Raw genomic sequence first — 24,346 nt, forward strand, 5'->3', positions numbered from 1 at the left:
AGATTGCTGGACTAAATAGATTTTTGGTGGGAGTCAACACAGCCCTTAAGCCTCTCTGATCCTAGTCTAGTACTGTACTCTGGCCAGTCTAAAGGAATCAGCATCACTTGAGAAAATTATTAAAAACCATCCTGGAAATTTTAGTAGGGCTTCCAATATGATATTGTGTTGGGAGGGGGAAGAAACCTCCGAAACTGGAATGACTTCAGTCAGAGTTGGAAATAGGATGTTCAGGTTTCTACACTGAGTATTAGACCAAGTGCTTCAAGAAACAGAAAAAATAGTCTATATTGAAGCCTATGGATCACTATAAATTTGAGGCTTTGTCCAAAAATTGTTGGTCCATTTTTACAAAACTTTGTTTGAAATGTTATATAAATGTATTGTGTCATAATATAGAATTAGACTGTAAAGTCCCTATTCCGTAATAAGATTTTTGATCTTTAATTAATCACCTAGAGCTTTCTTTAAAAACCAAAAAGCATTTTAACAATACAAATTGAAATCCAACAAGAAGGGATAGAGAGGTGTAGTGTCTTAAAAGGATGCAGTTGACTGGCTGGTACCCATACTAGGAGTAGATTCCATCAATAATTCCTTCTGATAAATAGATACACATCTGTGAGTGCTAGACTTATGATTCAAATGTTTGGAAATTAATTGAACCATCCAAATAAAAAAGTATTTATTTCATTGAAATGACAAAATCAACCAGAAATAGCAGCAAGTATTCTGGAAACATTTTAAGCTATAATCTGGGTTCTACCTTCTCTAAATAGAAAAGTATTATTCATGGAAAATGCCTGTGCCTAATTTTGGAGACCCCATTCCTGTACCACAGTTCACCTTATTCAGCAGGGTGCCTTGATCATCTGTGTAACATGTTCAGGGTATAGGAGAAGCTGCCATGATGAGTGGGTTTTGGAAATCTGGTATTTTCAGCCCAGTTACTTGTGTCTAAATCTTGATCCAATCAATTGTTTTTACAATGGGTATATGACAACACAGCCTTTGCATGTCTACACAGAGATACATGGGATTTACTTCTAGTTATGTAGGTGTAGTGTGACAGACTTAAATAATGTTGTTCTTTATACATTGCTGTAAAACAAAGCACAATGTGTAATCCATTTGTTATATACTGTATTTTGCTCCTGTTCTCTATCTTTTAGGGTTTATTTGGTGTACCAGAGTTAACTTGTCCAGAAGGATTTCAAGAAGCTCAAGAAAAATCATTACAAGGAGCAGAACGTCTAGTACAACAAGCATGTATTACACCTCCTGGAAAGGAGATAGTAATATTGTTTGATCAGCTTTCAGATGCCCTGTGTAGAGTAGCTGATCTGGTAAGACTTCTGATTGTGAAATTAATTGTTGAAATGTATTGGCAGAAGTTTGCATTAATTCTAATTTTGTAATTTTCTCAGATTCAGTATGAGCTATGGCAACATTACATGCTGATAAGTTAAAACATCAACCTAAATGAGAGCTTCTCTTGAGTTAGATGGATCTGTTGCTTTTTCCATATCTTATTTTTTTTCTTTTTACAAGAGTAATGTTAAAATTTTGTTACATTGCCAACTTAAAAAAAATTAGGCTCATTAATGCTATTTTTACATTTGTGACTAAGGTTTTTAACAGTGCAATACTAATGCAAGTGTGCTGACTATGAGCATTTTAGAATAGTCAAAAGCCTCTTGTTCTGTTGCAGCGGCCAGCAGAAATGCCCTTGTGTTGGCAGAACTACCTTCAGCTGGCTAATCAAAGATCTTTTGATACAGGAATCTAACTGGCTGATGTTAGCTGAACTAGCTAACATCAGCCAGCAGAAGAGCAAAACAACAACAACAACAAAACCCAGAGGCAGAGAGATAGGTTAAACCAGGTCTAAATCTTTTCCAGCTAAGACAAAACCAGTATGATGTCACAAAACTAGCTCCTAAGTGATTTTCAATATCCCTAGCTCCAAAGGGTATCCATTCAGTATAGCTTCAGCTGGCCTACTGTTGGCTCAATCACGCCTCTATTATCTTGGGGCTCAATTCTAACTAACATGATTGAGGATTCCGTCGGCTGACACTGAAATAGTTGAAGCTGTATTGAACGAAAACCTTTCCCACTCATGCTTGTTGGAAATTACTCAGGACTGGCTTGTCCTAGCGTGACTTTTATTCCAGCAAAGTGGATGTGAGTCTGAGTTGGGCAAAGGTGGCGGTATAGCACATTTCCTCTGAACTACTCCCCTGTTACACCTCTTTTTTTGCCACTTCTGCCAGCTTATTTCAGACAGCATGGTGTTGTACTTGTAGATTCTTTCGTTATGGTAGGAATACCACTTTAATAATTACTGTATTTGCTGGTGTACAAGATGACTTTTTTGGCCCAAAAACATGCCTCCAAGTGGGGGGTTGTCTTGTACGCTGGGTGCACTTCATTTGGGCCAGGAAGGAGCCGCCGCTGCCGCCGCCGCCGCCATTGAGTGAGTGACGCGGGGCCGCACTGGCCGTGGAGGAAGGCAGGCGGGCAGGCAGGCAGGCAGTCGGTCCAGATGGAGGGAGGGAAGCAGAGCCTGCCATGCCTGAGCGGCCAGAGCCCGCCGCCAGGCTGCATGCTGCCCCGCGCCGCTGAGCCAGCTGCGCGCTCACTCACCCCCCCGCTCGCTTCCCTTCTTCTTCCTCCTACCATCGCCCCGCCCAGCCTCTTCCCCTCTTCCTCGCCCTCCTCCCCACCGGCCATGAACTTCCAGGGCGGGCCCAGGTGGAGCCCCGGGCAGCTGGCGCCGCAGCAGAGCCGTCCACTCTATATTTTGAGTGGAAATGTTGGGGGTCATCTTATATGGCCAGTCGCCTTGTACGCCGGCAAATACGGTATTGTTATTAAAAGCCAGTAGTAACCCTGGTGTTCTTGGATGGCAGCTCCCACAAGCTTTCACTACCAACTATGTTGCTGGGATTTCTGGGAGTTGCAGTCCAAGAACAGTGGGAACCACTCTAATAAGCCATCAAGTGAATTTTGATGTATGCCAACGCTTTCCAGAGTTTTCTAGGTACAGAGTACAGTACTTAGAAATGGTTTACCATTCCCTTCTAAGGAGACTGGGACTCTGTAGCCTGCTCAAGAATGTGCAACCTGCAGGCTTTTCCCCCCGATAAGGTATTGCAAGGAACTGGACTCCTGATCTCTGGATCCTCAGTTCAGTACCCATTGAGTTATCCAGCCAATTCATACCACTTTGGGAAAAACTATAGTTTACTACTTTCCACTGTTGGTAGTATATGCTTTGCACGAGTATGTTTCTTGATATAGACTTACTAATCTTGACTGATATTTAATATATATCAGTACATGCAAAAAAAGAAAAGAAACAAATTCTCTTGAGTTTGTTTGATGCCACACAACTCTAATACTTTCTTACCAGAGAGGCTAGATGGTTTCTAACTTCTGTGTCTACAGAAGAATCCGGCATGGAAGCTTTATAAATGCTTCTGAAAGCACTTGCTTTCCTTTGTTGGCTTATGAAGGTGTCTGCAGTAAGAATTCAGCAAGCTAATTGAAACTAGCTGGGATTGTATAACATGTACAGTACTCTGTGACAACTATCAACTGTCAATAATGAGGAATCGTTTATGTATGGTTTTATAGTTACGAATTACAAAGCCCATTATGACTCAGGTCGGGTTCTCCAAAGAACTGTATTTCACTTACATCCTCCTTCAGCTCTCCACCAGATTTTGTGGGTGTAGAGTTTGCAATGGGGAAGGAGAAATACACTTTTGTGCAAAAATATTCACATGGCAGCTTAAGTATGTATGAAGTTTGCTAGATTTTCCAAATTTTCTTTGAATACCAAAACAACTTCTTCACTTTATTCTTGTACTTTGTTTTTCTGCTATACCAGGCTGATTTTGTGAAAATTGCCCATCCTGATCCTGCTTTCAGAGAGGCTGCTGAGGAAGCCTGCAGAAGTATTGGTACTATGGTAGAAAAGTATGTTTTATTCATTATATCAGTCAGACTCCGTCCCTGAAAATGGCTTTTGGAGGCAAAGACCACATTTCCACACCTTGTCTTTCCCACGCAAATGGATACCTCCCATTTCCATTGACATGTATGAAAAAGGACTGCATCTCTGAAGATGGCTAGTAAGATGGCTGCAAAGAATGCTTACCGCAACAAGGTCCATATTGGGTGCCTTTTAACCTTTATTAGCCATTTGTAGGGATGTAGACTTTCTTGTCTCCATGGAGACTCTTTTTGAGAAATCCAATTAATGTTATAGCACTTACTAAATTGTAATGCTATTGTGTATGTATTTTAATTTTTTTAGAACAGCCAGCAGACTATTTTAGTGGTTATTAAAATTTCTATAAAGATAAATAACTGAGGATGATAAAGTGGCACAGACTGGAGAAATGACAGTGAAATATTAGTGCTCAGTGGCAGTAAGTACACCATTCTGATACGGCAGGGCCCTGTATCAGTCAAAATCCTGCCCCTTTAGATAGATGTAACAGTTACACTAAAAGTACCTGTATGTATGTCACTACTGTGTTTCCCCGAAAATAAGACAGAGTCTTATATTAATTTTTGCTCCAAAAATGCATTAGAGCTTATTTTCAGGGGATGTTTAATTTTTTTTCCAGTTATGTCATCTTCTGGTTATTGCACAATGCTGCACAATGGTGGAGGGCGGGCTTTTGGTTAACTAGGGCTTATTTTTGGGGTAGGGCTTATATTAGGAGCATCCTGAAAACTTATTTCCAGGTTAGGTCTTATTTTCAGGGAAACAGGGTATTTCATTTTTCCAAAAAAGTTTGAACTTTCTTTGTGTGAGAGAAGATGGAAGAACTGCAGGGAAAACACAGAAGGCGCTTCTTGTGTGCTAATGTTGTGTGAATACTCTGTAGAAAGTGAGTAGGCAGTTTTGCACTAAAACTAGTGTGGAAGACCCCCTGGACAATATTGTCCATTGAAAGTTTACAGATTATGAATAGGATAGCATCTACCTCAGTGAACAAGTATTTCTGATTGAACTGCTAGTCCTATTCAGTTTCGGTGGTATTTGAGGGTAGGTTTGCTTATTTTATTAGACATGTCAAAAGTATAGAAATAGTACGTATAAAGAAATTCTTGTATTCAAAATAATTGGTTCTTTTAACTTTCATATTTTCAGATTAAACACAGATGTAGACTTGTGTCAAAGTCTGAGAAAATTGTTGGCTGATAAAAATGTTATGGCTTCCCTTGATTCAGAAACAAGGTACTCATGATAATAATTTTGTTCCAATAGCTATTTACTATCAAACAGGTCAACAGTTTGATAGATCAGCATACTTTATGATGGAATGTATATTGTTCAGAATATTGTGAAAATAGTTTTCAGAATGTATAGTATTTGTACATTCATTGTTTATTCCAATCTTTGAATCAGGGTGAACATTTTTACAGGAGGACTGAAACAATTTGATGGTCTGTGCTTGTGTTGAAGCTCACTCTTTTGGCAAAGAGTGAGCCTCAACATCAGAACTAGTGTAGTACAGTGGATAAAGCGTTGGAGTAGGACTTAAAAGACCTGGGTTCGAATCCATACTTGGCTATAGAGGCAATGACAGCAGAAAATATCCTTAAATATCTGACATATCTCGGAAATCCTGTTAGAATAATCAAACATCGGACGTGACTTGCTGGAACATAACATACTTGTGTAATCATGTGACTTGAAAGTTTGTTCTGTATCCAGATTTCTTCTTTCTTGTGAAACTGAAGTAAATTTCTGTGCCAGTTTCTTGTTTGTCAGGCTTTACCCCCTAAATATAAATCTCTTTAGACTTCTTTTTTTGTCTAAGGATCTGGCTTAACACCTTGTTTCTTCTCCTACAATACATCCCCATATTTCCCTTGTGCTTATTGCTGTGGTTGACTAAGTCCAAGACTAATTGTCTGTGTGGTACAATGTTTGCAAGCAAGGCATGATAACATCCATATTTCGTTGTTGTGCTTGCATGTTATATGCCCTAATGGGGCTTTCAAGGTAAGCAAGATATTTAGGGAGTGGTTTCATCAGTCTCCCCACCTCCCTGCCATGAGTTTCTGTAACTGAGTGGGCATTCAGACTCAGGTCCCCCTTACAACTTACCAGTGCACCACATTGGATATCCATATCTTGGTAAATGAAATAAATCTACACTAACACTTGTTTTATCTGTGAACATGGTGGTTTCCTGTAGCTACTGAAAGACCTAGTCAGTTTGGATTTTTATCTCTTTCAAAAATAATTAGTTCCAGAAGTTAGTTAAGGAGAAGATGTTAGGAGTATTTTTTGTAAGAATGATGTTCCATTGCTCCGAGTGGGAATTTCTACTTTTTTTTCCCAGCAGCAAATCATTATCTGATGATAGGCGGTACAGTATGGACTCAAAGGGAAGTGGGCTTGCAGTGAGTTATGGTCGCCCTTTGTTCCAGGACAAGGGAGTTGTGATCAGCCAGCAAAAGAGCCAATAAACTGAGCATAAAGAAGGGGAGGAGCTGTCACTATGCCAACACATACCCATATTCCCTAGCTTGGAGGGGTTTGGATTCAACACAGCTTCAGCCAGCATAATGGCATCTTCTGAGCCCTCAGGAATCTTGGCTGGTTAGGATTGCATCCCAAGGCTACATTTTATGCATGTTTACTTGGGCATGTGTTCTATTCAATTTAGTGTAAAAAATTCTTAGGATTGGAGAACGTACAGCATAATTTTAAACAACCTATCAAACAACCATAAAAATGTGTGTTGTCTGCAGCAAACAGTAAAACGGAACTGATTTTCATGAGGTAGACTTGCAGCCCGGAGTGTAGTGCTGATATATGATCTTTTTGGTCAAAGGATCAAATAGGCTGCAATCTTTAACACTTTACCATAGGAATAAGACCCATTGAACATAGAAGAATACCTGAGTAGATACATACAAGATAAGAGTGATAATTCTTTCAACTTACACACTAGTACCTGATCTGCAAAACAACACTTTACAAAATGTAATGTATTTTTAGAAAACATGGAACTATAGCAATATTTTTCTTACAATTATTTTTTTCTTAAAGAAGGTCTTTGTTTTTGTAGGCGAGTGGCAGAACTTTTCATGTTTGATTTTGAGATCAGTGGTATTCACCTGGATGATGAACAGGTAATGATTTCCCCTTTAAGGAAATGTTGATGGAGGTATTTAGAAACTTGTTTAATTAACCCAATCAATGAAATGATATCTTCTTGTTAATGACAAAAAACAACATTTATACAATATTTCTTTCTTTCTTATTTATTCTATTTGTGTACCTCTCATTTGGCTTAAAGCCACTCTAGGTGGTTTACAGCAAAGGATAAAACAATAATGAACAGCCAAAAATCCTAAAAACAATACAACTATATATTAAAAGGAATAATCAGACAATAAAAATACATTCTACAGTGTTCTAAATAACAACTAGAGCGTTTAAATTGGCAGCACTCTTATAATATTTCGGCTTTAGCAACAGGTTAGATGGGCTTTGTGGATAGTATATTTTGAAATGCCTACTGAAAGAACTAGGTCTTTAGTTTCTTAATGGTAGCTGGTTCCACAGCTGATCTTTAACATCAATAAAAGTGATCTTTACCAACAGTAGTGTGGCATTAAGCACTAAATCTAACATTCTGTCAGTTTCCCAACATTTTAATCTCACATGGAGTAATGGAATTGTCTCAGTGACTATTGTATGTGTTTGTTGCTCTCATGAAAGTACAGTCTTCAACATAGTGAAACTTTTAAAGTCTTATCAGAAGCAAATTTTTTTTAAAACTGTCTATTTTGTGTGTTTCCCATTTGCAGCGCAAGAGGGCAGTAAATCTCAATGTGAAAATACTGGATTTATGTCATCAATTTCTTATTGGAGCTCATCTTCCCAACAAGATTGACAAGCACATTTTGCCAGAACATATTCGCCATAACTTTGCAACTGAAGGCGATTATGCCCAAATCAGTAGTCTCAGTGCAGATAGTCCAGATGATCTGGTATGTTTTAAGTTAAATTATATAGTTATATTAACCATATTACAGAAGGGTGTGCAGACATGAGGTTTGTGAGATCTTTCTTTCTTTCTTTCTTTCTTTCTTTCTTTCTTTCTTTCTTTCTTTCTTTCTTTCTTTCTTTCTTTCTTTCTTTCATTTTAAGCCAGATGTAGAGTCGTGGCTTAATTAGGTGGACATATGTAATTAATTAAATACCAGGATGTTTCTGATGACACGCTTGATCCAAATATTTGTGGTTAGTCGCAGAAGCTCACAAGGTCTCCCAGACAGAAAATCGCTTCTGTTTTCCTCCAAATGTTCTTTTTCAGTAGATTAATGGGGAGGGGCTTTTAATTGTTGCTGCTGTTGCTGATATGCTGCAAACACTTGCTCATATACTGCAAATCACAGACATTGAAAAGTAGATCTCAATGTATATTTTATCATTTACAACAAAGCTACTCCATGTTACACCACTGTATATGTTGTGCATAAAGATAGTAATTTAGCAACATGCAGGAGTAGCCTTAGAAATGATGTCTTTACCTGTGAGCTGTTCTACAGTGAGCAAAATACATTGGCCCAAACATGGTGCAAACCTGTGTCTCTGACCTTGCATCTGCCTCAGTACTACATGAAGTGAAAGAGGGAAGACTAATTCTAGGATCAAAATGAACATGTAAGAAAGGTGGGGTGCCTTATTGCTCCTTTCAAGGTTGTAGGGTGACACATTAGTGCAAAAGGTATCCTCCTTTGTACATGGCTTCTGTTTATTGAGTTGCACACTTTTTCCTCCCATTTTATTTATTATTGAAATATGGCCATGGTTATCAACATGAGAGGGCTGTCACTGTCACTTCGTGGTTAGCCTCACAATCAAAGATACAAGTCTTGATTCCTAGTATTCAGGGCTACTTTCCACTCCTTCGATCTATTCATCATAGATGATTTGTGCGGCGGCGGCAGTGGGGTGGATCCCCCTGAACTTTTGGGATAAAGCCCCATTCTCTTCAGGAATTACCAGGCAAAGTCTGTGCTGCTGACTTCTCTGTTCTTTACATATGTAGAGGGCTAAGCACCAGATGGTGGTGGTGACGACACTGTGCCCATTTGTAGAGATCCCTTTTGTCTGCAAAAAATCCTCTTCACCTTAGATTGAAGGACTGTTGCCTAAATATGCAAATACTGCCTTTTTAAACTCTGTCCAACTGGTATAACTAATGATGAGGAAAAAGCTTTAGTATATTATATGAATAGAGAAAGCATGAGTGTTTAATGCCTCTCTTCTGCATTTACCATATTAGTCCTCAAATAAGTGTTTTTTTAATTAGTTATGCTGCTTTGCTATGGTAGCTACCTATCTGATGCTTTTAATTTAAATTAAAATTAGGTACGGGAAGTTGCCTACAAGGTTTTTCTGTATCCAAACGCTCAACAACTAAATTGTCTAGAGGAATTGCTTACCAGCAGACATCTTCTGGCCCAGTTAGTTGGATATGATACGTTTGCTCACCGGGCTCTTCAGGGAACGATGGCCCAAACCCCAGGTAATATGAATGTTGTTTGTTTGTTTGTTTGTCCCTCTCAACTAGTAGCAAAGCTACTACTCTGGGCGGCAAACACAACCTTTTTGTTGTTGTTTAGTCATTAAGTCATGTCTGACTCTTTGTGACGCCATGGACCAGAGCATGCCAGGCCCTCCTGTCTTCCACTGCCTCCCGGAGTTTGGCCAGATTCATGTTGGTAGCTTCGATGACAAAATACAACCTAACATAAGAATAATAGAAAGCAATAAAAAAAATCAGTAAGGAAAGTTCCAAATTCCAGGGCCATGATAGATGAGAGCCATAAAAATTTCACTGAAGGAGGACCAAGAGGAGAACATAAAATTATTTTAGGATGAACTAAAGAAAGGTTTGGAAGAACAACTAGGTCTTAAGATGCCTCCTGCAACCGAGGAGGGATGGGGCTATCTATACCTCTAGTGGAAGGGAATTCCAGAGTGAGGAGGCCACCACAGAGAAGGCCCGATTGCGGGTGGATGACTTCCGGGACTCCCCCGAGGTGACCACCTGGAGCATTCCCATATAAGAGGTGCTGGTGAGATGAGTACTGTATATGTTTTGAGGAAGAGGTGTTCAGACAGGTAACAAGAGCGCTATACAGTGGTGCCTCGCTTAGCGATCGCTCCGTTTTACAGCAAAATCGCTTAGCGACGCTGTTTTTGCGATCGTAAAAGCGATCTCTTTGCGATGTTTCCTATGGAGAAAATTCGCTTTGCGATGATCGTGAGGAAGTGATCCTCGCGAAGCCCCCATTTTCGGCCAGCTGATCGGCGGTTCCAAAATGGCCACCGGGGGGGAAAAATGGCCTCCGTAATGGAAGATTTTTGCATAAGGTTAGTTTTTAAGCCCATAGGAACACATTAAACGTGTTTTAATGCATTTCTATGGACTTTTAAAAATCGCTTAATGATGTTATCGCTTAGCAGCGATTTTTGCTGCACGGATTAACATTGGTAAGCAAGGCACCACTGTATACATATAAGGGGAAAGTAATGTGAAATATACAGTCACTTGAGGTTAAATATTTTCTTTGTGAATTGCTGCATCTGATTACTGATGAAATTTGCATGGGATTTTCCGTCACTGCCATTTTAGTACTTAACAATATAAATAAATTATGTTTATAAAAGGCATACTACATAGAACCATTGTGTTGAAGTAATATTATTGTTTTATATTCTTTTAATTGTTATATTTGTTGTCCATGAATGTTCTCTACGCCGGATTTTTAACAGACATTAAAATTGACCTGTACTGTTACCTTTCAGTGAATGCTTTTGTTCAAAACTTAAGAGTTCTGCACTGCAGTTTAACTGCTATCAATCAGTTTCAAGACTTGGGAAAAATATAACAGTGGTCTTCTCTGTTTGTTCAGTTATGACGAGCTGTGTTCTGTAGGAAGTCCAAAACAACCTTTCATTAATATCGTTTTCAGTCTTGCCTTAATTGGGAAAGACTGACAAAAAACAGGGAACTATAGATAAAATGTTAAACTTTAATTGTTTCTGGCTTCTTTCATAACCAAAAATACATTATCACTACATTCAGCTTTTTTGCATTATGGTTTACATTAACTTCTGAATTACACTTTGTTCAGTAGGTTGGTTTATTTTAGATGAAATCTATGGTTTTCATTTTTCTTGAATGTTCTGTTTGCTTGCTGCACTAATAGCTTTTTTCTTTATTTTTTATAGAGAAAGTCATGCAGTTTCTTATAAAACTTTCAGAGAAGTTATTTAGTCGGTACGTTTGTTTTTTAAATTAAATCTTATTAAATAGGATAACAAATAAGCCTTGCTTCAAGGCAGTTTTAATACTCTTATTGCTAAATGAACTTAATTTTTGAGCATGTTTGATTAAAAGTGGAATGTAGTTTCTGAACACTGAAATCTAATCAAGATCAGAATTGAACAAATTGTCTTAATTGTTTTGTAGTGATTAAAATGGCAGTTAGGTAGTATTCACTGAATATTGCTCAGCATTAGCTTTTACTGAGAAAGAATGGAAAAAGGGAGGAATAGCATACTTCATTTTGGCTCATTTCGTTCCTTTTTTCCTTGAGTGATTTCTTGGTTGTATAATGGAAGAATGATGTTCTGTTTATTGTATTACATATATTTTGAAACATACTTTAACAGAACTTTATGGTAAAATGTCTTTGTAGAACTCAAAAGGATTTTGAAATGCTGGATCACATGAAAATGAAGCTAAATCCTATCAGATCAGTAAGTTTTATATATATCTATAGATATATATTCCCTCTCTCCATAGCTTGAATTTGAACAGTAGTATGAGAAAATAGTCTCTATAGTTTCACAGACATGTTGAAGTAAATCTACCCTTTTTTTTTCTTTTGACTTCTTTTTATAACAGGATTGTGTTTCAATATCTTTTCTCAGAGGGAAAGGAGTCTAGTGTTGTTTAATTGGCTTATTATATCATTCTTGCTTTGAATTTTATTTCTGTTTTATACTTTGGAGGTTTGAGGTCATATTTTAACATTAATAATAGCCAAAACTTTCACACTTCAAGAGGTTTCCTCTGTACAGTGGATGGGTTATGATAGTCTCAATAATAGAGATGCAATGCTGTTATGAAGAGAGAGCTTGTATCACTTTATTTCTCTAGTGTGCTTTAAAACATGGATGCTTTTGTTTCAGAAACTGATGCCTTGGGATCACCCATATTATAGTGGTGTTCTGCGTTCCGAGAGGTAAGTGTTGTGGGCTTGTGTTGTAACTGGTTCTCCTAGGTGATGGTTTTAATATAACAATCTATTTGATTGTGTTTCCTTATTATAACACAGGGCAATATACTATACTTTCCTCCTGCTTGCGCAACTATCTATTATTTTAGCACTTGGACAATTTCCAGCTTTATGCAAGGAGGCATTCAGTAGCACCTTGTGGAAGCTTGGAAAACATCCAGCTGGTCATGCAATGAACTGTTCCATAAGAAAAAGAATGAACGGAGTTCTGCCCATAATATTTTAACTCTATCTTTTCTTTAAATATATTGTGACCAGCCCTGGAACCCTTACTAGAGAAAGGAAGAATAATTAATTAGTCAGTCAGTCAGTCAATCAGTCATGCTATGTTTCTTTAAAATTGCCTCCCACTCCAATGATAATAAATCTCCACTAACTGCAAGTCTAGACCCAAATCAGTAAAGTTTTAAATGTATGGAATATAATAGCGCAAATCCTCTTGCCTACTTATACTGCCATAATACAAATGGTATAACTTTTGGAGGTGAATTGGTTTAATTTAAGAAACCGCCATAGACATTATCTGTTGCATACTAAATTGTGTGACTCTGAATGCAAGTTATAATGTCTATGATGTTTTCTTAACTTGGAATATAATGGCCCATATCCTCTTGAAGTAATTTACCTCCAAATGTTATATGATTTGTGTAATTTCACCCTAGGGCGCCTCCTCTAGAAACCTCCTTTACCATACTTCTTTAAGTTCACTTTGTGTGTAATTATTTCCTTAAAATAATAGCAATTTAAAATCTTGAATACTTTTCATTTCCTCCTTCCTCTGTGTCTCTGGTTTAAGATTGATTAGGCATCCTTCAAGTAACTATGGTAACATGCTCTGAATAGACGACTTGGAACAGCGCCTAGTGTGGCTTAGTGTGGTTTAAGATAGAACACCACAAAAATAGTGTTGTTGGTCTTGCTTTTGCTGGTATTTTTCATCTGCAAGCGGGATCTGAAGGCCTTAGGAATGAACCTCAACAGATGGGAAACCCTGACATCTGAGCGTTCAGCCTGGAGGCAGGCGTTGCATCACAACCTCTCCCATTTTGAAGAGACCCTTGTACAGCAGGCCCGGGGCAAAGAGGAAGTCACAAAAGCAGCAAAATCAGGGAGCTGGACGGGACAGATTGGATTTGTCTTCAGTGTGGAAGGGATTGTCACTCTCAAATTGGCCTCCTCAGCCACACTAGATGCTGTTCCAAGTCCTCTATACAGAGCACGATACCATAGTCTTTCGAGACTGAAGGATGCCCAACTAGAACTAGAATCATTGGCAATTATTTGGATCTAATAATCTCATCATGTAAGCAGGCTTTGTGCTTGGCAGGTTTGACAGCTGTCCCCAAAGCCACTGCAGAGAGTTGCTTGATGCCCTTTAGCCAGTTTTCAGGAACTGCAGGGGGATATTTTTGGGAGGGGAAGTAAATATGTAAACAGCATGGCTTGACTGCTGGTGCTTATCATTTCTATAGCAAGAGCTTGAGAGCCAAGCAAAGAAGTAGTTTTTGTATTTAAACAGCAGGGGGAACTGTTGCATTAATTTGCCATCTTCCCACAACCATCTGTTTTGCCTAGTTTCGTTCAGTTTCTTTTGGAAAAATTGAATTTACTATGAAACAAGAGCAATGTATTTTGTGTTTTTTGTTTTTGTTGTTGAATTGGAATTTGTTCTGGCTGTATATTTTAATCAAGATATTTATAAGGGGAAGATGACTACTCCAGCGCACATTTAAAGTACTGGTGCAGAAGCATGTTGTCTGAAATGTGTGCACTTCTATGTCTCAATGGCAAAGTATGGATTTTAAAGTGCAATTTAAAAGAAAAACAGAGTATAATAGGAAGAACTTTGCCAGCATTGATGAGAAAACAGTATTTGCCAAAACATGTCACAACAAGAAAAAAGTAAGGAATTGTCCTACAGCTACATATGTTGTTTAGTTGTTAAGTCATGTCCGACTCTTTGTGACCCCATGGACCAGAGCATGCCAAGTCCTCCTGTCTTCCACGGCCTCCCGGAGTTTGGTCAAATTCATCTTTGTAGCTTCGATGACACTGTCCAACCATCTTGTCCTCTGTCGTCCCCTTCTCCTCTTGCTCTCAAACTTTCCCAACATTAGGGTCTTTTCCAGGGAGTCTTCTCTTATGAGATGGCCCAAGTATTGGAGCCTCAGCTTTAGGATCTGTCCTTCCAGTGAGCACTCAGGGTTGATTTCCTTCAAAATAGATTGGTTTGTTCTCTTTTTAGTCCAGGGGACTCTCCTCCAGCACCACAATTCAAAAGCATCAATTCTTCAGCAGTCAGCCTTCTTTATGGTCCAGCTCTCACTTCCATACATTGCTACTGGAAAAACCATAGCTTTGACTATGCAGACCTTTGTCAGCAAGGTGATGTCTCTGCTTTTTAAGATGCTGTCGAGGTTTGTCATCGCTTTCCTCCCTAGAAGCAGGCGTCTTTTAATTTTGTGGCTGCTGTCAGCATCTGCAGTGATGATGGAGCCCAAGGAAGTAAAATCTGTCACTGCCTCCATATCTTCCCCTTCGATTTGCCAGGAGGTGATGGGACCAGTGGCCATGATCTTAGTTTTTTTTTTTATTTTGAGCTTCAGACCGTTTTTTGCACTCTCCTCTTTCACTCTTATTAAGAGGTTCTTTAATTCTTCCTCACTTTCTGCCATCAGAGCGGCATCATCTGCATATCTGAGGTTGTTGATTTATTTCCCGGCAATCTTAATTCCACCTTGGGATTCCTCCAGTTCAGCCTTCCGCACGATGTAGTCTGCATATGTTAAATAAGCAGGGAGACAATATACAGCCTTGTCGTACTCCTTTCCCAATTTTCAACCAATCAGTTGTTCCATATCCAGTTCTAACTGTTGCTTCCTGTCCCACATATAGATTTCTCAGGAGATAGATAAGGTGGTCAGGCACTCCCATTTCTTTAAGAACTTTCCATAGTTTGTTGTGGTCCACACAGTCAAAGACATTTGCATAGAAGTAGATATTTTTCTGGAACTCTCCGGCTTTCTCCATAATTCAGCGCATGTTAGCAATTTGGTGTCTAGTTCCTCTACCCCTTCGAAATCCAGCTTGTACGTCTGGGAGTTCTCGGCCCACATACTGCTGAAGCCTACCTTGGAGGATTTTGAGCATAACCTTGCTAATGTGTGAAATGAGTGCAATTGTGCGGTAGTTGGAGCATTCTTTGGTTCTGCTTTCTTTGGGATTGGGATGTAAACTGATCTTTTCCAATCCTCTGGCCACTACTGAGTTTTCCAAACTTGCTGGCATATTGAGTGTAGCACCTTAACAACGTCATCTTTTAAGATTTTAAATAGTTCAACTGGAATGTCATCACCTCCACTCACCTTGTTGTTAGCCATGCTTTCTAAGGCCCACTTTACTTCACTCTCCAGGATGTTTGGCTCAAAGTCAGCAACCACACTATCTGGGTTGTCTTAGACATCCAGATCTTTCTGGTATAATTCCTTTGCATATTCTTGCCACCTCTTCTTGATGTCTTCTGCTTCTGTGAGGTCCCTACCATTTTTGTCCTTTATCATGTCCATCTTTGCACAAAATGTTCCTTTCATATCTCTCTGGTTTTTCCCTTTCTATTATTTTTCTCAATGTCTTTGCACTGCTCATTTAAGAAGGCCCTCTTGTCTCTCCTTGCTATTCTTTGAAAGTCTGCATTCAATTTTCTGTAAGTTTCCCTATCTCCCTTGCATTTTGTTTCCCTTCTCTTCTCTGCTATTTGTAAGGCCTTGTTGGACAGCCATTTTGCTTTCTTGCATTTCATTTTCTTTGGGATGGTTTTTGTTGCTGCCTCCTGTACAATATTACGGCTACATATAGGACTGCATAAAACAACAGTCACTGTAGTGTCAGTAAATGAAACAGCACTTGGATGGTATGTGCTTCGCTGGCATTTTAGCTACCACCACTACTGTCTTGTGTAACATATGAGAAAGAGAGTCCCATTTAGACGGAGTGTGATTTACTCCTGAATAAATATTATTGAATTAGATTGTGAGGCTGCAATCTTGTTCACAGTTATTTAGGAATATATGCTGTTCGCCATAGTAGGACATTGTTATGAATCTTTGAATCCTGAGGATTGATTGATTTTTTAATTGCTTTATCTTGAGTGATAAATTGTGCCAGTGATGAGGAGGGATGGATTTACTAGATTGTTTGTCCAACCAAATCTGTGATCTGACACTTCCAAATAAATTCCACTGAACTTATTCTGCTTGTTTCCTCAGAAATATGATACTGCAAATTAGATTTACTTGGTGGGCTGCATGCCTTTGGCCATCAGTTTCTGGTAGTCAATGCTATTTAACAGTTAAAACACAGAATGCATATATATTGAACTTTAGAGGCACTAAAACGAGGCTTAAAAGAAATTAGTTATAAAAATGCATCACATCTATTCCTTTTTACAAGTACAGTCTTCTCTGTTCTTATGCTGTGCCTGAAAAATAATAAACAACTCTTTAATGTCTTGTTTAAAGTAGTTAGATTGTTTCTTGCATATTAAAATGTTAGTGAGCCAAGTACTGTATAGTTGAGTTCTTTGAATTTTCCTTGCAGCTCCTTCTGTTAATGTAAAATGAATTTTCAGATTAAATAAATCAGTGCCACCTTTGTTTTATTAAGTTTATCAGTGCAAATGTTTTGGTTTCCTATAGTAGAAGCCGCCATTCACATTTTAATGTAATATATAGTCAGAAAAGTTGTGTTTATATATATATATATATATATATATATATATATAATACAAATAGAAAAAAGGCAATAGGAAGTAAACTGTGTAATGAGTAAATATGGACAGCTTTGAACATTGAAACTGAAAACTATGGTTGTTTTACACCTAGATGTGTAGCGCGCAATGCAATCCAAACTCAAAGATGTGCCAGCTATAGTTGGTTTGGAATCAGCAGAAGTCTTGTATCATCACACTGCCTTTATACTAGCTATTACAAGATCTGTTGGCACAACTGCATCTGCTGATGTGGCCTTTGGGTGGCTGGTTGGGTTTTTTGGACTCCAACTCCCAGAATGCTCCAAGAATTTCCCAGGTAGAATTCTAGGAGTTCCAGCCCACAGACCCACACGTATAGTTTGCGCACCTGGATTCCTGAGGAATCATACTTCATTGGGAGGTGCCTTCCAAAGGGCAGGGAGACAGTGTTTCCCAGGAAACATTGCTCCTGGATTATGGGGATGCTTGAATGAAAATAGCCAAAATACTATTCTATAAAATAATGGTTAGGATACTGATTAGGGATTAGACTTTTGGGAAAAACAAACTCTATATGGAAACAACCTCTGTTAGGACTCTTTCCACTATACATCCTCGTAAGTTACATGGATTCCCCACAACTTGCAGAGGTGCCCTGGGATGCTTTGATGAAACTGTGGGATAAGTTTTGCCATCTTTCTCAGTGCTGTATTTTCAGCATTACCATAATTTCCCAGCATATGTATAGTTTTTATACTTGACATTGCCACAAGTGATTTAGGCTCCAGGGGAAAAAAGTTGTGGCAAAAAGTTGTGTCCCAAAACTTTGATCCCCAACAACTGATTTGGTGGATCTGTTTCTCAGAATTTTTTAGCATCTGCATTCTTAGGCTGCAGTCTTGCGTTGACATAACTGGACATGGGTCCTGTTGAACCCAGGAGAATTAACATTTAGATGAATATGTATAGGATTGCACCATGTGAGATATCTTTTAGCTCTGTTTGATGTTTGTGTGTCTCTCTTTCTCCCTTTCATTCAGCACGGTCTGCTGTCTTTCTGTAGACCATTTCCAGGGGTCTGGGGGAATTGTCATAGAGAGGAGGAAATTGCATATTTGTCAGCCCAGATACACATGGCTACATCTGGATGCCGTAGTGTGTCTGTGCATGTGCCTTGTAATCTCTGCTTTGGAATGTTTGTTTCCTTCACAAAAGTCAGCAGGAGCCTTAATACTAACTGGCCCAAATCCTTTTATGTCTCCCAATTTTGCCTGCATAATGCAACTGGTGTAACTTTTGTACATGAATTGCCTTAAGTTAAAAAAAACACACTAGGCACTACCTTGAGAACATACAAAAGAAAATATTTCTTTACTCAGTGTCCTGTAAGTCTGTGGAACTCCTTGCCACAGGATGTGGTGATGGGGATTGGACAGATTCCTGGAGGAAAAGCCCATCGCAGGTTACAAGCCATGATGGGGATGTACAATCTCCAGGCTTAAAAAGAAGGTACTTCAAAATGCCAGATGCAGGGGAGGGGTATCAGGAGACAGGTATCTCACAGTGGCCGCACTAGATGCCAGAGGCATCTAGTGCGGCCACTGTGAGATACAGGAAGCTGGACTAGATGGGCCCTTGGCCTGATCCAGCAGGGCTCTTCTTATGTTCTTACCTGTTGCATACTGAGTTGTGCGACTCAGCATAAAATAATAATTTCTATGGAGATTTTTTTAACACAGAATTTTGGCCTATGTTTGAAACATGATCTTATTCTGTTTGTTTTGTTTGTTTCTGTAATATGTAAATGCAAAATTAATTGAAATTCAGTTAGATGCAGACATGTGCTAAAAGCATTATGACTGAAAAATCAAGTCCATTAAGTCCAGAACCAGCTGTTAATACGATCACACTGCTGCCACTGAAAACAGAGTTCTTATCCTCCTTCAACTCTCTTTCCTTTCCTCTTTTACCTTTACAACACATTTGTTAGGAGTGTAATAATTACTCTCACTTGGTATCAAATCTAAAAACTAGATGCTATGGAGGTCAAGTGGCCGTTATGAAAAACGGGCTCTGGATCCCTTTAGCCCATCTTTTAACATCTAGCGATGCAAAATGTGCAATGAATGTCATTGCACTCTGATGTTCTCCGATGTTGGTAGCAGCCACTGAAATTAGAGAAGGAGTCCTGAAGAAGAGTGGCAGCACAGCATAGATGGTATATAGGTATACATGCTGGATTTTATGGCTGCCAAACAGTTTTCATAATGTCTAATCTCAAACTTAGTACTGAATATAAACAATTGCACTATTACTAGTTAATAGATTGTCTTGCTGAATTTGTTTACATGTTGATTCCATACTATAAAGTGGGATTGTATTGTAAAAATTCTTTTTTTAATATATTTTAGGTATAATATTGAGCCCAGCCTGTATTGTCCCTTTTTCTCTCTTGGAGCTTGTATGGAAGGTCTGAATGTCTTGTTCAGTAAACTCTTAGGAATTTCTCTCTATGCTGAGCAGCCTGAGAAAGGAGAGGTGTGGAGTGAAGATGTTCGCAAACTGGTAAGAATTCTAATTCTTGAATATCAGGAAGTTCATAGTTTAAACCAATACAGATAACAATTTATCTGAGTGCAAGAGTAAGAGAGAGGACAAACTCATGCTAGGATAAACAAATGTATTTCATCACATGGGGAGCACAGCGCCCAAATAAAAACTAAGCATCTCATCTAGTTTAAGCTCTACTTTGCTACTAAGGAAAGTGTAAGATGGTTCACATGGAAGAACGTTCCTAAGTAGCCCATCTCTGCTCTTTTACAGAATTGGTGGAATTCTTTGAATTAACTTTTTAGGATTTCTTTTTTTTACTGTTAACAGTTTCTTAGTTCCAAATAGACAGTACAATCCAGATGGAAAGATATGATGACTGTAACAGGACAGAAGCATTGCGTGCCAACTGCTCTCAGGTCTGCAGATGCAAGTGGATATGCTGCACTGTTATTATTATTCTGGTTTCTATTAGTCAGCAGAAGGGGGGTGGAAAGGGAGGGGGAAGCAAGGAAGAAACCAAATTATGCCAAATCCAAACCGTTCTTAGCCCAGACTCACAGCTACTGTGTCAGCACAAGATTAAGGCAAGATCAGGATAGACCTAATTAGCTTTCAGCCTCCCTAGGCTGGGTGGGACTTTGATTCAGCACAACTTCAGCTGGCTTTGTGTCAGCTCAGTCAGCTTCCAGCCATCTTGGGTAGTCTGGATTGCGTCCTAAATCAGTTAAGATATTTTGGCAGTGCAGAAGGAAGGAATAGCTTGGTGGATCATCCAGTAGTATTATTATCCATATCAAGTGAAGGCAAAGGGCAGCAGATCAGGAAATTTCATATCCAACAAAACTGATACAATTCTGGCCCTCTGGCATCATTTGATTATTTTGGGTTATTAAATATGAGGTTTTGAGCTTGAATTAACAGCATTTTCCACTATTAGCCTAACATAAGACAGGTATAGAAAAGCCCAAAACCACTTCTAACATTACATTACCCTCCCTGCAGTTTAAAAACAAAATAAAGGTATTTGGAAATCATTAAGAAACCCATGTATTCTAAACTTATAATATCATAAAATAATTGAGTTGGAATGGGCCTATAAAACCATGAAATCCAACCTCCTGCTCAATGCAGAAATCCAAATCAAAGTGGATTTGACAGATGATTCTCTAATTTTCTCCTGAATGCCTCCAGTACTGCCACCTCCTGAAGCAATTGGTTCCATTGTCATACTGCTCTAACAGTTAAAACTTTTTTTTTTTGATACTCAGCCAAAATCTGGCTTCCTATAACTTGAGCCCTTTATTACATGTCCTGCATTCTGCGATGAACAAGAACAGATCCTGCCCCGTCTCTGTATGACAATCTTTTAAGTATTTGAAAAGTGTAATCTACTGTGTATCCACCTGAAACTTGTGCCATCCAGCTCACATCTAGTTAGCTTGCTAATCAGAATATCGTGGGGCATACTGTACTGTCAAATGCTGAAGTCAAGATATATTATGTCTACAACATTCCCACCATCTACCAGGGAGATTATCTGGAAAAAAAATAAAATAGGATTAGTTTGGCAGGATATGTTCTTGACCAGTCCATGTTGGCTTCTAATTATTACTGCATTGTTTTCAAGATACTCGCAGAGAGGTTGTTTTATAATTTACTTCAGAATTTGTCCTGGGATTGATGTTGGAGTGTGTGAACCCTGTCAGCCCCTTTTCCTCCTAGTGCAACATTATGGTACGAAGATGACTTTGAAAACTTCCTTTTTTAAAATAAAACATTTATTTAATAACAAACTTTTGTGGTCTTTGTCAACAACAACATCAGCCTCTTGCTTTGTAGAGACGGTGCCAAACCTTTCATCCTCAAACAGTAACAGATTCCCCTTAAACATGAGAGGCGAAGAATTCAAAACATGATCATACCATTTAGACTCATAGCCCAGTTTGTCTGCTGCTATTACTCTTGGTCTCACTGAGGGGGGTGAAATATCCAGCCCACCTGTGGTTCCCATACTGGTCTGCCTGGCATAGGTCTTAGGTTGGGGTGAAATGGACTGACCCCAGGGGGTTTCCCAGGTCTCTCTGTACTTTGGTTGTGTTCCTTCCATTGGGTCTCTCTCTGTACCCAAGCTTTATATTTCTTTCTTTCCTCTCTCTGTTTTGTCTTGCACCAATATGGAGGTTTTCTATATATCTGTCTCTTCCACTCTTTCTCTGCATACTCTCTCGGTACCTTAAATTCCACCCACTCCCCTGTCCAGGGGTCTTCTTGTATCAAACCTACTAAATCTTCTTTTTCCTCCACCTTCTCTATCCAACATGCTTCTCCCGCTCCGAGATCTACTAACTGCTGCTCCTCCTTCTTTCCTTTTTCTCCTTTCTCCTGCCTTCCTGTCAAAATAGCACCTCCTCTCACTTCTGCCTCTAAATTTAGTTCCTGTAAATCTTTCATTAAGTCCTGTCAGTTATCCTTCATTGTTTCCTGTAAAAAGACAGATGGAACACCGCTTTGACCACCTTTGAAGGTGTTCCCAGTCTCACAGGGTGACTGGTCTGTAGTTTTCTGGTTCCTCGTTTTTGCACTTTTTGAAGACAGGCACAGTGTTAGCCCTGCTCCAATTATCTGGCACTTCAACCAGATCCTCCATGATTTCAGGAAAATAATAAGTGGTTCTGAGATCTCTTCAGCCAGTCCCTTAAAAATCCTTGGATGCAGTTCATCCAGCCCTGGGGAATTTGAACTCATTCAAAGTACAGTGGTGCCTCGCATAGCGACGATAATCGGTGCAGCAAAAATCGCTGCAAAGCGATTTCATCGCTATGCGATATTAAAAAGCCCATAGGAATGCACTGAAACCCCTTCAATGCGTTCCTATAGGCTTCAGACTCACCTTAAAGCGAAAATCCTCCATACGGCGGCCATTCTCGCTGCCCGGTAAGCGAGGAATCCGTCCCAGAAAACAGCGGGCAGCCATTTTTTTTAACCCGGCAGCCATTTTGGAACCACCGTCAGCTGTTAAAAATCATCGCTTTGCGATGACTGGTAAGCGAAAAAGGGTACCGATCATCGCAAAGCAATTTTTCCCCATAGGGAACATCGCAAAGCGATAGCAAAAAGTTAATCACTATGCGATTTCTTCGTTAAATGGGGCGCCCATTAAGCGAGGCACCACTGTACTAAGGTGTTCCTTGACTGTTCATTTATCAATCTCAAGCTGCAATCCATCCCCTCCCTTTGTACTTCACATTTGCCTGGAGGGCCATAGACTATCTTTTAGGAAAAGACAGAGCTGAAGTCGGAATTGAGCACTTTCACCTTTTCTTTGTTCGTATCATTTTCCCATCCTACTGAGTAGCTGAACCACTGTTTCTTTTCTCTTTTGTTATGCATGTATCTGAATTTTTCCCCTTTTGTTGCTTTTGGTGTCACTAACTTTGTTTCATTCTTGGCTCTTGCCTTCCTAAAGCCATCCCTGTAATTCTTTACTACTTGTCCATACGCTTCCTTTGAGGTGTGGCCTTTCTTCCATTGCCCATATGTGTCCTTTTTTGTTTTTGTTTTTTGAACTTTTTGTGAAGCTACATTGGTCTTTTTTTGCTGTCTACCTCCTTTTTTTCTTGTCGGAATTGTTTGCAGTTGTGCCTTTAGAATTTCCTTTTTAGCTAAACTCCTACCCATCTTGGATTTGTTTTTCTTATTAGGATCTCCTGCCATGGGACTATCATTGTTCTGAGTTTATTAAAATTGTATTTCCTAAAATACAGCATATACATGCAGCTATACTATGCTTTTGTTTCCTTTGAAACCAAGAGCTGAAGTACATGGTCACTTTCCCTCAGATTTCCCCTTAAACTCTGGGGAAAGCTTGATATTCCGTATTTTTCCGTATATAAAACAACACTTTTCCCTTAAATAATTTGAGAAACAATTGAGGGGCATTGGATACATGGAAGGCAGCTCTTTACCCCTGCATTTTGCAAAGGCACGGGGCTTAGCAAAAAGGAAGGGGAGGCGTTGCTCCTGTCCTTTTTGCTAAGCTCCGTGCCTTCTCTAAAGGCAAGGAAAAGCAGCAGTCACTTTGACAGCCACTTTCCTTGCCTTTTGCCAAGGCACGGGGCTTAGCAAAAAAGGAAGCCCTTTGATCCCTGATTTTTCTAATTTGGGGTTAGAAAAGGAGGGTCATCTTATACATTGAGTCATCTTATAAATGGAAAAATACGGTAATATTGACCCATATGATTTGCACAGACTTCAAATATCATGGGAACTTTGCTGGTCGTGTGGCATTTCTAGTCTTACAGAAATGAACTGTCCATTTTGTTTTTGCTTTTTAAGGTGTATCTTGTCTAGAGGAGACCCAAATTAACGTTTTAGCAGTAGAGAAATGTGACATTAATACCAGCCTTGAGTCTGTAAATAAGATGCTATTGAAAATCCAAGATTTTGCCTCTTTCTTTCCTTTAGTATGACCCTCTATGGAGTCATCTTTCATATCTCTACAGTTAGATTGTAAAGACCAAGTGCTGATAGAAGCTGTCATTTGTCATATCTCTGTAAAGTGAATTAGCTAATCTTTCTGCTTCATCTTTCATAACTGCTTCATGATAGATCTATGTCTACTGTGTTTAATTGTGGTACAGATTTTTAATTCAGCATGTCAAACCCTGCTTGAAAGGTGTTGAT

General features: G+C 39.1%; 1 protein-coding gene across 1 annotated transcript in view; it reads left to right on the forward strand.

Annotated features, from left to right (window-relative positions):
• MIPEP (mitochondrial intermediate peptidase) overlaps positions 1–24,346 on the forward strand; it is a 67,889-nt gene that overhangs the window by 737 nt on the left and 42,806 nt on the right. Inside the window, exons 2-11 of the mRNA XM_020811088.3 lie at positions 1,173–1,346; positions 3,899–3,987; positions 5,174–5,260; positions 7,107–7,170; positions 7,852–8,034; positions 9,422–9,578; positions 11,291–11,339; positions 11,761–11,821; positions 12,257–12,309; positions 19,522–19,675. Coding sequence (XP_020666747.3) covers positions 1,173–1,346; positions 3,899–3,987; positions 5,174–5,260; positions 7,107–7,170; positions 7,852–8,034; positions 9,422–9,578; positions 11,291–11,339; positions 11,761–11,821; positions 12,257–12,309; positions 19,522–19,675 — 1,071 coding nt within the window. The remainder of the gene's footprint in view (positions 1–1,172; positions 1,347–3,898; positions 3,988–5,173; positions 5,261–7,106; positions 7,171–7,851; positions 8,035–9,421; positions 9,579–11,290; positions 11,340–11,760; positions 11,822–12,256; positions 12,310–19,521; positions 19,676–24,346) is intronic.

Source organism: Pogona vitticeps, chromosome 3 (assembly GCF_051106095.1).
Source record: "Pogona vitticeps strain Pit_001003342236 chromosome 3, PviZW2.1, whole genome shotgun sequence".
NCBI classification, from domain to species: domain Eukaryota; kingdom Metazoa; phylum Chordata; class Lepidosauria; order Squamata; family Agamidae; genus Pogona; species Pogona vitticeps.